This window comes from Marmota marmota, unplaced genomic scaffold (genome assembly GCF_001458135.2).
Source record: "Marmota marmota marmota unplaced genomic scaffold, marMar, whole genome shotgun sequence".
Taxonomy (NCBI): Eukaryota; Metazoa; Chordata; class Mammalia; order Rodentia; family Sciuridae; genus Marmota; species Marmota marmota.
This window is the reverse complement of record NW_026000205.1, coordinates 6,721,239-6,733,041: the sequence shown is the minus strand read 5'-3', so window position 1 is coordinate 6,733,041 and position 11,803 is coordinate 6,721,239. Positions and strand designations below refer to the sequence as shown.

Genomic DNA, 11,803 nt, shown 5'->3' with positions numbered 1-11,803 from the left:
ATTTTTTAAAAACTTAAAAGAATTTACAATAAAAGACTGAACTTGTTTTTCAAAATGAGTAGCAACCCATATGTTTTTATCAAAATTACTTATAAGCAAAGAAGTGGCATGAGTTTAAGAGCAAGTGAAATGCCAGGAGAAAATATTTGCAAATAAACTTGTGATATGGATTTCATGTCTAGATTATATAACAAATGGGTATAAACCTGCACCCAAAGAAGAACCTAAATTTAGAATAGGTCAAGGACCCTGGCACAGTCCTGTAATCACAGGAGTCAGATGCAAGATTCACAAGTGTGATGCCAGCCTGGGCACATGTCCAAAACAAAAGTAAATAAATACATGTAAAGGCTGGGGGTGTAGCTCAGAGGTACGCGCCCCTCAGATCAATCCCCAGCAGTGAAAGAGAAGAGGGAGGGCAAAGGGCTTGGAAGGCCTGTCTCCAGAGATGTTCCAGTGGCCAATAAGCCAATAAGATGCTCAGTGTCATTAGTCACTAAGGAACCAAATCAAAATCACAATGACACCTCACCCCACAACTTCCTACATTCCCCAGGGACTCTGAAGAGCTGCAGTCACAGTGGAGAGCACTTGGGCACTTCCTGCCAGAGCCAGGCAGACGCCCATCCACCCAGCACTCCCACGGCTGGGCACGTGCCCATGGGATGGGAAACAGGGACTCCAATAGCTCCCCCAGGCTAAGGCTCGCCACACCATTCTTCACAACAGGCAGGTGTGGAAACAACCCCGTGTCCATCAACAGAGAATACATAAATAAATATGGCTTACAAATATGTTGGATTATTGATTGGCCATAAAAAATAAAGTTCTGATGCACATTACAACCTGAAGAAACCTGAAAACCTGATTCAACAAGAAGCAAATGGTCCGTGGTTGTATAATTTCATTTATATGAAATATCTAGAATAGGCAAATTCATAGAGACAGGAAATAGATTCAAAGTTATCCAAGGCTAGAGAGTCCTGAGATGTGATAGCTTAATGGTTAGAGTTTTAGTGGTGATGAAATAATCCTGGAAATAGTAGTGGTCGTTATATATTTGAATGGAATCATGGCATGTATTTGCACATTTACAAGGGTTAATACAGCACATTTTTGTTATAAGTATTACACAATTAAAAGTTTTTAAGAAAGATGTATAAAATACACCCACTCTGCTTAGATAGTGTGTGTGTGTGTATGTGTGTGTGTGTGTGTGTGTGTGAGAGAGAGAGAGAGAGAGAGAGAGAGAGAGAGAGAGAGAGGTGAGGGACTAGGGATTGGCCCCAGGGGCACTCTATCACCAATATACATTTCATTTTTTATTTTGAGACAAAGTCTCACTAAGTTGCCAGGGCTGGCCTCAAACTAGCAATCCTCCTGTCTCAGCCTCCTGAACAGCTGGGATGAGAGGCTGTGTCATGTGTCTGGCCAGATAATCTTTATAATATTCACACGATGCTCCAATAGGCCCTTTGAGACGAAGATCCAAGGATTTAAAGACTAGAAACAAGCAGCCAACTGCAGACCCAGCTCACAAAGCTAGTGCTTCCACCATAAAGCCTCAAGAGACACTTCCTGAGGTCCTTCCTTTGAACCCTCAGGCACAGATGGCCCCTCCTGAGGCTGCCCATCCCCTGGGTGCACAGTTCTCCTACTCTGGAACAGGAGACCCCAGGACAGCTCCCGTTCTCTCACTAGACTCACTGGACAGAATCAGGAGGCCTGGGGACCCTTAGTAAGCAGGACCCATTCTGCAGCCTGTAAGTCAGGGCCACCTGTGCCCAGGGTCAGGGCCAGCCTTCATCATTTAGACACTGGGCCACATCCCTGCTACAGACCCAGACACTGGCCACAGTTCTCCTCTTGAACACCAGGGGGCGACATGAGATGCACAGTCAATACTTGGCAAATGGATTCTGAGGCTTGGACTAGGCTTTGTCTCAGGAGGCGGAATTGTGGCCTGATTTCCATCCCCAATAGACTGCAGGGTGTCTCCCACCCCCACTCCTTACTGGTTCTGTGAGGACCCTGCACAGCCAGGGGGTTCTGAGTAGGACCTGCCTCCTGGCATCACCCATGAAAAAAAGTCAGGGTGATCACAGGAGAATCACTAGGTAGAGGACAGAGGCCACCCAAGGAAGGCATGGGCAGGCCTGAGCCACAGCTGCACCAAAAAATGAAGAGTGACGGTCTCCCTAAAATCTCTCCCTGAGGACCAAGGAGCCCACATTCACCTACCTCCACTACCACAGTCCTCCCCTCCCAGGACACAAAAGGTCTGAAGTCCTGAGATAGCCACTCAGAGGCCAAGCTGGAGACACCAGGTACAGAGAGCAGGTCCCCTCACCAGCCATCACTCAGTGGGCCCCTTTCTAGATCCCAGAGCTATTTCTGTCCCCTTCCTACTGGAAGGAAAGCCACCTTCCTAGAGCATTTGAGAACATGGGGAAGACTTGGGCTAACCTGGGATTCTCTATCATAAAGGAAATATGCCCAGGGGTGAGGGGACCCCAGGGGTTCCCTGGGTGGTGCTGAAAGCCCTGAGGCCAGGACACAGCTGAGGCCAGTGCTGGGTGAGCCACTTATCTCAGGGGACAGCGTCCCCACCTGCCTTGCTCCTCAGGGTGTGGCATGCAGTAGTGAAACCCAACAGGGAAAGCAGAAGGGACAGGAGGCAGGACTGAGAGGGAGGGGACAGAGAGGTTCCTCCACAGAGACCCCGCCCCCAGCCCTGTGACCCAGGAAAGTGCTCCTGCCCTGGGAGGAGGCTGAGCTCAGAGAGGAGCAGGGCAGCAGGGCTGAGTGGCCTGGACCTGGGCTTCCCAGCGGGTCTCAGTGAAGCTCCTTCCACAGAGGGGACAGAGCAGCAGGGACCATGCGGCCCCCCTCAGCCTGTCCCTGCAGAGGGGGCATCCCCTGGCAGGGGATCCTGCTGGCAGGTAAGAAAGGACAATTCCTTGAAAGAGGACGGGAGGTGGAGCACAGTCTTGCTGGTGCCCCCTGGGGAGGACATGACCCTCACAGGGGACACAGGGCTTCACTCTGTCCCATTGGGAATCCATTGGGAACAGAACACAGAGACAGAGAGAAGCTCACCAAGAGGAACAGATGAAGGGGGATGGAAAGCTCAGGGGTTCTCTTTTCCAAGTGAATCACCAGGGGCCATTATATTTTGAAAATCAGTGTTAACAGCTCTGTCAGGGCCACCCTCCAAATAGAAAGGAATTTGAGCAGTGGACACTGTCTGCAGTCACCAGCCTCAAACATTGGCTCACAGACACCTGGACCCTCAGGGTGGGGACCCTGCTTCACTCATCCACAGGAGGCTGAGCCTGGTCCAGGCCCTGGGCCACAACAAGGGTCAGACTAGTCTCTGCCTCCTGGAGCTTCCTCTCTAGAGGGCAGGAAGCCAGGCCAGAGGGAGATCTGCAGGTGAGGCCAGGTGCTGTGTAGATCTAGGAGGGCAGAGAGCAGGGAAATGTCCACAGGGAAGACCTGGGGTCTGTAAGGAGGTGGTCAGGGGAGGTGGGTGCCCAGGTGCCCTGGGTGTGAGCAGGGATCTGAGGGCACTGAGGGGCCAGCCTTGCAGACACCTGGGGAAATTGTTCCCAAGAGAGGATGACAGGTACAGGGGTCTGAAGGAATGGAGGTCATGCTGCTGGCCTTGACCCAGGGACACAAACAGACACCACATCCCAACCCTGAGGATGAAAACTCCTGCTGAGGACCTGGGCCCCATCTTTCCACTCAGTACGAAGGGCCTAGTATTGATGGATTTCTCTCTCTTCCCTCCTAGTCTCACTGTTAACCTTCTGGAACCCGCACCCCACTGCCCCGCTCAGTATTGAACCAGTGCCTTTCGATGTTGCTGAAGGGAAAGACGTTCTTCTACTTGTCCACAATGTGTCGGAGAACACTGTAGGCTACTTCTGGTACAGAGGGGAAATAACAAACCAAAACCTTCTCATTGTATCCTACTCGAATCTCACACACTCAGCTATCCAAGGTCCTGCATTCAGTAGTCGAGAGACAATATACCCCAATGGGTCCCTGCTGTTCGTGAATGTGACAAAGGGGGACACAGGATTCTACACCCTGCAAACCACAACTCCCAATTTTCAAATTGAAACAGCAACTGGAGAGTTCCGCGTACATGGTGAGTGATGCCCCAGCCCTCTGGGTGTTGGAGGGGTTAAATCCACTGCACACACAGGACCCTGAGACTTGGGTCTGCCTACCTCCTCCTGTGCATTACGTACCCACAGTGGAGTAGGAGCACTTACTGAAGGACACACGCAGTGCAGACAGGCTTCAGAAGATCCTACTCCTCTGCCTGAATCCACTGGCAGAGAGCAGGGTGGTCTGGTGGGTGACTCGGCCCAGGCAGAGCAGTCTCAGCCCAGCCCCTGTGTCCTTCCCAGGAGCATGGCCCTGAGAAAGACCCTGCAGGACTGAGTCAGGCCAAACCTGAGGGCCCTAGAGTCATCACAGAGAAGGTTAGTCCTAGGGTGCACCTGCTCCAGACCTCCTTTCCAGGCTCCTGGCTCCAGGTGACCCTGAGGACATGTGGCCAGGGTTGGAGTTTGGCTTCCTGCTGAGGGCCGCTGGGGAGCAATGATTTACTGGCTACCTGATCTGGTAGCTCCTGGAAGTGGTCACCAGCCAGGGCACAGTCCCAGGAGACATATCTGGGCAAGGGCCCCTGGGCATCTCCTTCTCCTAGGACTAGGTGTGGTGAGCACAGAGGGACAGGTGCCTCAGGCCAAGTCAGGTGCCCTGAAGGACTTCTATGAGGCTCCATAGGAAGGTCCATGTCCCCAAGGGGAGGAACAGAGGAAAGAGATGCCCCTGGAGCTCCTGGTCCTCCCGGGACCAGCCCAGGGCGCTCTCACTGGGAGGCAGATCAGAGTAGGGGCTTTTTCTTTGGGGGCAGCTCCCCTAACCAAGGTCAGGTTACTGTGAGTATTTCAAGGTTAACTTAGAGACAACATGGTGAACCAGACACCACTTCCCATGTATCCGATAAAGGGAAACTGAGGCACGGGGAACACAGACCATGCGTGGCTGGTCAGTGGTGCATGTCACTGTGTAGCCAGAGCCCCGTGCTCTGCATGTTGAGGGCCTATTAGGCGTCTGTGGACCAGAGACCAGTCATTGGCTCAGGGCACTGGCAGCTGGAGGGGACAGTCTGGTCTGGGAGTGAGAGCAAATGGAGGATAATCAATTTTTACCCTGAAACCAAATTACCTGCCTCAACAGAATGTCCAGGCCTCCCCCTCCCCCAGCTGGTCCACACTCTCCCTCACTGAACTTGAAGTCTCCTGTTTCCTGGTGTTTTGGGTGTCACTCCCTCTGTGGCATAAGGTGTTTCTTTCTGTTCTGGGGAGAGTGGGGGAATGGGGGTACCAGGGATTGAACTCAGGGGCACTCGACCACTGAGCTACATCCCAGCCCTGTTTTGTATTTTATTTAGAGACAAGTTCTCACTGAGCTGCTTTAGCCTGACCATTGCTGAGGCTGGCTTTGAACTCATGTTCCTCCTGTCTCAGCCTCCTGAGCCACTGGGATTACAGGTGTGCGCCACCAGCCCAGCCCTCTGGAGCATAAGGAACAGGACTTTCCTTTCTCTCTCCCCACTGGACCCTGCAGCCAGCACAGGGCCCAGTGTGTGGCCAACTCTCAATGGTTTTGGGATAAGTGGGGGAGGGATCATGAATGAATGACCCTGAACCTCTTCAGAGCCTGGAACCTGCATGTGCAATCCCAGGGGGTTCTGCCACCTGCTCCCTGTCCCTCCTGAACGCTGAGGCTCTTGCTCCATCCCACCAACCAACTCTCCTGAGGCCACCCAGGAGCCACATCACAGGATGCCCTTGGGGAGGCCGGGCTGTGGAGGGTCTTCAGGGTGGCCCTGGGTCAGTTCTGAGGCAGCCATGAGGCTCTTGGACCTGGGGCTTTAAGTCACTGTACCCCCACTGCTCCCTGCCATGGCGATTCTGGCTGTCTTGCTCCTGCCTGTCCGTCCTCTCCCTCCTTCTCATTCAGGCAGGACTGGCCCTGCCCTCCACAGTAAGCCATGCCCTTCTCTCCTGCACTAACGGCCATCTGTCCTGTCCACTTCCTGCTAACACCTGGGGCCAGGCCCCTCCTGGGCAGGAGTCAAGGGCACAGAAACAGTCGAGGCAGGTGCCCCTGTCAGGCTGCATCAGGGGCAATATCCCCGACTGTGAAGGAGCCTCCACTGTGTCCCTTCCAGGGCTCTTTCCTTCCATGACAACGACATGTGAAATAGGCCAGGACACAGGCCTGAGCATCTCCTCCATCTACTCTCTGCACTGACTCAGCGAGGGGGACACAGGCAGGACAGGGCTGCAAGCCCCTAGGTCCCAGGCTCCTTACACCCAGATGACTGGTGGCTCCATCCTGGTCCCTAAGTGGGGCTCACGCTCCTCCAGTGACTCCCAGGACCTTCCCCAAGGGGGAGCTGGACTGACTGGTGCTGTCTCAGGGGCTAACTGACTATTCCATATGTGCCTGTGACCTCAGGAGGCGCCATCACCACAAGGGAGGTCTGTCCCCACATGGTGTGATGCTCCAGCCACGGTCACTTACATTAGGCTCTAGGCTCTGATTTGGATCAATTTGATGATCTCACTGCACTTCCTGGGGTGAAAAGAAAAGGAAGAAGGCATTCCACAGGCCTGTGTCAGGTTCTTCCCCCACTTTCCCTGAGTCTCCATAGCAATTGGGAACATAGACTTCTAGATTGATTAACATGATCAATAATACTTCTCTGAGTTTGGTGTTGTGCCTCATTTTACATAACAGAGACCCTCAGATGTCCCCTCTGACCAGTTCAGTCCTCCACCAGGACCCACAGGTGTCTCCTTACTCAGGAGGCTGCTGGTTCCAAACTGAATTTAGCATCTGCCTTGGGTAATAATGTGACCCCTCAGGACTTCAGAGCTCAGTCTAAGACATTGTGCTCCTTAGAGAAATATTTCTTTCAGAAAGGAGTCTTAGATCCTGGGTATTAAAAACTATTTTCCCATATGGGAAAACTTTACCATCCCCCATTTCTACCCCAGGTCTGCCACACACAAGCCCACGAGGGCCGTATTTTTAGCAAGGTCCTCGTCCCCTTGCTCCACCTCTTAGTGCTGATGTGTTTGGAACCATCCACTGGTCTCTAAGGACAATTCCACATGCCTCACCTGCTCTCTGCAGGGGGAGAAGGGATGTAAAGACCAAGGACAGGAGCATGATTCTGCTCTAAACCTTGTCTGTCCCCCTCACCCTAGAGCATTCTTTGGACTCATGCTTTGCCTTTCAGGTGTCACTGGCTCCTGTCAGTCACCAGGAAACACCTGAGCAGAACTGCCCCCCTTGTAGCCCCAGCATGACCACCAAACTGAATGCCCCCCGTTCTCCTAGTGTGGGATTTCTGTTCACACACCCCATTCTCACATCAGGCTGTGGGGTCTTCTTGGAGTTTAGGCACAATGGGGTGTCCCACCATGACCCACCTCTAGGATGGCCTTCAGAACCAAAGGCTCAGAGGACACACACGTGGGCCGAGCCCTGGAGTCCATGTAGCTGGAGGGACTCTGCATCTCAAGGCCAGCCAGGGCCAGCGAGGACCAGCAGAGAAGGGGTTTGTAACTCCCAGTCCTGGGTCTGTCCAGGACCAAACTCTGCAATTAAGTGCACCTGTGAGAAACTCTGTGCTTCTCCCAGACACAGCCCAGGGGGGCCCACCTCCTCTGATCCCTCAGGTCCTCCTGCATCTGCCCAGGATACCCACTCCTGCCTGGTTCTTCAGGACTCAGGTTGGTGGGAGGTGAGAGGCCAGCCCAGGTGGAAAGACGCTTTTGCGGGGATCACAGGGCAATCCTCTCTTTGTTATCTGCACAGAAAAATTACCCAAACCCAACATCACAATCAACAACTCCCAACCCATGGAGGGTGAGGACTCTCTAGCATTAACCTGTGAACCTGAGATTAATTATGCGAGCTACCTGTGGAAGATAAACAATCAGATGATCCCAGATGGTGACAAGCTGAAGCTGTCCAACAACAACAGGACTCTCATTTTATTCAATGTCACAAGGAATGACACAGGACCCTATGAGTGTGAAACCCAGAACCCAGTGAGTGCCAGCCGCAGTGACCCACTCACCCTGAATATTTCCTGTGAGTAACTTCTATTCCTCCATTACCCTGGCTGTGAACTCAAATACACAGGGCCAGAGGCTGGGCCACTTAGTCCCTCTCAGGTCCAAGTACACAGATCCTCTCTCCTGGGCACCTGGACTGGCTGTGACAATAGCCCCAGGCACATCCAGGAAGGCCTAGCCTTGGGCCATGAATAGGAGGGGAGGGCTTGTGGTTCCCTAGAGAGGCCTGGGGTCAGCCACCTGGGACAGAGAAGCAGGGGAATGTCACACACTAATTTCAGTGAACAAAGGGGTTTGGTTCAGACTTTCTGTGAGTGTGTATGGTGCTGGGATTTGAACCCAGGGCCTCTTGCAGGCTGGGCAGGTGCTGTACCACTGTATTCCCCAGCCTAGTTGCGACTTTTAAAATAAACAAGGTTGTGACATGGATCAGTAGTTATATTGTGGTCTTCTACAGTCTAGGAAGGTCCCCTTCCCTCTGATGACATTACATGTGGCTTTATTCTGTTTGCTCCAGATGGCCCGGATGCCCCCATCATAAACCCCCCAGACTCACATTTCCATTCAGGGACAAATCTCAACCTCTCCTGCCACGCAGACTCTAACCCGCCTGCTCAGTACTCTTGGTTTTTCAATGGGAGTCCCCTGGAATCCACACAAGAGCTCTCAATCCTCAACCTCTCTACAAATAATAGCGGATCCTATGTGTGTGTCGCCCATAACTCTGTCACTAACCTCAATAGGACCACAACCAAGAATATTACCGTCTCTGGTAAGTGGACCCTGGAGCACAGTATCAAGTGCTGGGTAGAGTCTTGATTTTCTGGAAACAACGTGGAAGAAGTTACTTCCTAGCCTAGCACAAGCAAATCCTGTCCTTGCCTGAGCCTCCAGCTCCATCCCAGAGACCCTCCTCTTGCTTCTGACTTCTCATGACCAATCTAGGATCTATGTGGAATGTGGGGAGGGGCTTCTCCCAGACCCAGAAAGTCTTAGGTAGTGAAAGGAGCTTCCCATCGAGGGGGAGGGTCCTTGAAGTCAAGTCACTTCTTTCCATCACTAACTTGTCCCTTTCTGTCACCTCTCTGCTTTCTGTTACCTCCTCCATGAGCATCAAGGAACCTGCATGGCTTTGCAATATGTTCATCCTCTGTTTCACCAAATGACAGGAGGAAAGCCCCCTCAGATGGGGGACGAGCAGCTCTGCTCCTGTCCTGTTCCGACTCCATATAGGGTGGGAGGGGTGGGTGGAAAAGAGGCCTGGGAGGCCCATCTAGAATCTGGATCAATCATGTGGTCAGTTGGTGCCTCCCAAGTCAGGAGCAGGGGAGGGAAAGAGCCAGCCTGGGGGCAGATGCTTCTGAGTTGTGTCCTGGCTCTGAAGTCCCCAGGTGCATAGGGTTGGGAACACAAGCCCATGTCATGTACCACGGAGAATAGCAGAGATGCACACCTGGAGGGACAGGAGCCTCACCTGCAGAGTCCCTGCGAGGCCGGGCAGGGCGGTGCCGAGAGCATGTGTTTGCAGAGAGGACAAGCGTGCCGGGGTTGGTCAACACTGTGACCTTCATCTCCACAGGTTTCTTTCACTGTGATGTTTAATCCACAGGCCAGGAAATAAAAGTCTTCTTCAAATTCCTTTAGATTGGAATTTCTCCAGACACTAAGGTCATGAAGACGGGCTGGACCATCTTAATTCCCTGACAAATTATTTAATGAAAACTATATACTTTGCCCCTGAATGTAAAGCTACTTTCTGCCTGAGAGCCTGATCTTCTAGAGGCACAGAAAGTACTAGAAAAAGGTTGCACAAGAGTGAATGGAAAAATTGTTCCACCTGAGGATGAGCTTGCTGGACAGATCCTATAGAGATATCCAGGGACCCATTTGGGGTCACCCCAGATGATCTGAGGTCGAAGGAGGGGCAGCCCTTTCTTTACATTGTCACCTGATTGATGACACCCAAACTCTGCAGAGGGTCAGGGCCATCTTCTGGGCCACCTTACATGACTCACTGTGGGCCCTGAGCACTGGCTAAGGTCTCTGAGGAAGGACCACCTCAGTTGTCCCCTCCTTTTTGTCCACAGAACCATTGATACCACCCCATCTCACAGCTAGCAACACCACGGTGGCAGAAGGGGACTCTGTACAGCTGACCTGCGTCCCAAATGACACTGAAATCTCCATCCAGTGGCTCTTCAATAACAAGACCCTGCAACTCACAGACACGATGCAGCTGTCCCTAAACGACAGCATCCTGACCATAAACTCGGTCAAGAAGACGGATGAGGGAGAGTATCATTGTCAAGTCTCCAACCGAATGTTTTCCCAAAAGAGCAACGCCATCACATTGACTGTGATTGGTGAGTGACCCTCTGCCCCCCTACATCTTACTGGGGGGATTTATCAATGGTATACAAAATGGATAAAAGTCACAGGGAAAAGAATATCAATTAAGACACTAATGCAGTAAGCAGAATTGCAAAGTGGTTCGGAGTTTAGGCTGTCAGTGAAATGTATAGTCAACTTCTGTATTCATGAGGAACTCCTTCCAGAAGCCCTGCATATACCAAAGGATGTCTAGAGCCTTATAAAGAATGGCATACTTGGGGCTGGGGATGTGGCTGAAGCGGTAGCGCGCTCGCCAGGTTCCATCTTCAGCACCACATACAAACAAAGATGTTGTTTCCGCCGAAAACTAAAAATATATATTAAAATTCTCTCTCTCTCTCTCTCTCTCTCTTTAAAAAAAAAAAATAAAGAATGGCATACCTCCCAGCAGTTTAGGAAGCTGCCACAGAAGGATCACAAGTTCAAGGCCAGTCTCCAGCAACTTAGCAAGGCTCTAAGCAACTTAGTGAGACCTTGTCTCAAAACAAAAAAATAAAAATAAGAAGGTCTAGGGACTTAGCTCAGTGGTAAAGTGGCCCTGAGTTCAATCCCCAGAACAAAAAATATATAAGAATGGCATAGTGTTTGCATATGAGCAACATTCTCCCTATTCCCTACACTTTATTTTGTAGCACTAGGAATGGAACCCAGGGCCTCATGCTGACTAGGCAAGAGCTCTGCCACTGAACTACATCCAAGCCCATTTTATTTTTATTTTACTTTTCAGTACTGGGGCTAGAACCCAGGGCTTCACACATACTAGGCAAGTGCACTACAGCTGAGCTGTTATTTTTATCCACAGCCCTTTTATTTTTGAGTCAGACTCTCACTAAATTGCCCAGGATGGCCTCAAACTTTTGATCCTCCTGCCTCAGCCTCCCAAGTAGCTGGGATTCCAGGCATGCACCACCATGCCCAGTAACTTCCATACACCTTAAATCATCACTAGATTTTTTTTTAATATCTCCTACAATGTAAACGTTGTATAAATCATTGTTATATGGTATCATTTAAGGAATAATAACAGAAAAAAACCTCTGTATATTCTCAGTGAGAACACAATTTTTGTCGGACCCTGTTTTCCTTCTACAGTTGGTTGAATCCACTGGTGTCAAGTCCGTGGATGCAGATGGTCAGCTGCACTGAGCTTCTTATCTTGAGTCCAGCATTTACTCTATGACCTCGCACCAGATTCTTTTCTTTCTTTCTTTTTTTTTTTTTTTTTTGAAAGT

The 11,803-nt window shown here is 51.2% G+C and overlaps 1 protein-coding gene across 5 annotated transcripts in view; it reads left to right on the top strand.

The window, feature by feature from the left end:
• Positions 1-2,746: 2,746 nt before the first annotated feature.
• The window catches only part of Ceacam1 (CEA cell adhesion molecule 1), a 20,153-nt gene continuing 11,096 nt past the window's right edge, over positions 2,747-11,803 (top strand). For 2 of the 5 annotated variants that reach the window (XM_015496802.2, XM_015496801.2), the window contains exons 1-5: positions 2,784-2,942; positions 3,800-4,159; positions 7,918-8,196; positions 8,698-8,952; positions 10,268-10,543. In XM_015496802.2, the coding sequence (XP_015352288.1) occupies positions 2,879-2,942; positions 3,800-4,159; positions 7,918-8,196; positions 8,698-8,952; positions 10,268-10,543 (1,234 nt within the window). In that variant the 5' untranslated portion in view covers positions 2,784-2,878. Of the gene's footprint in view, positions 2,943-3,799; positions 4,160-7,917; positions 8,197-8,697; positions 8,953-10,267; positions 10,546-11,803 lie in introns of all 5 variants that reach the window. The other 3 variants (XM_048790840.1, XM_048790841.1, XM_048790842.1) reach the window with 3 other exon arrangements.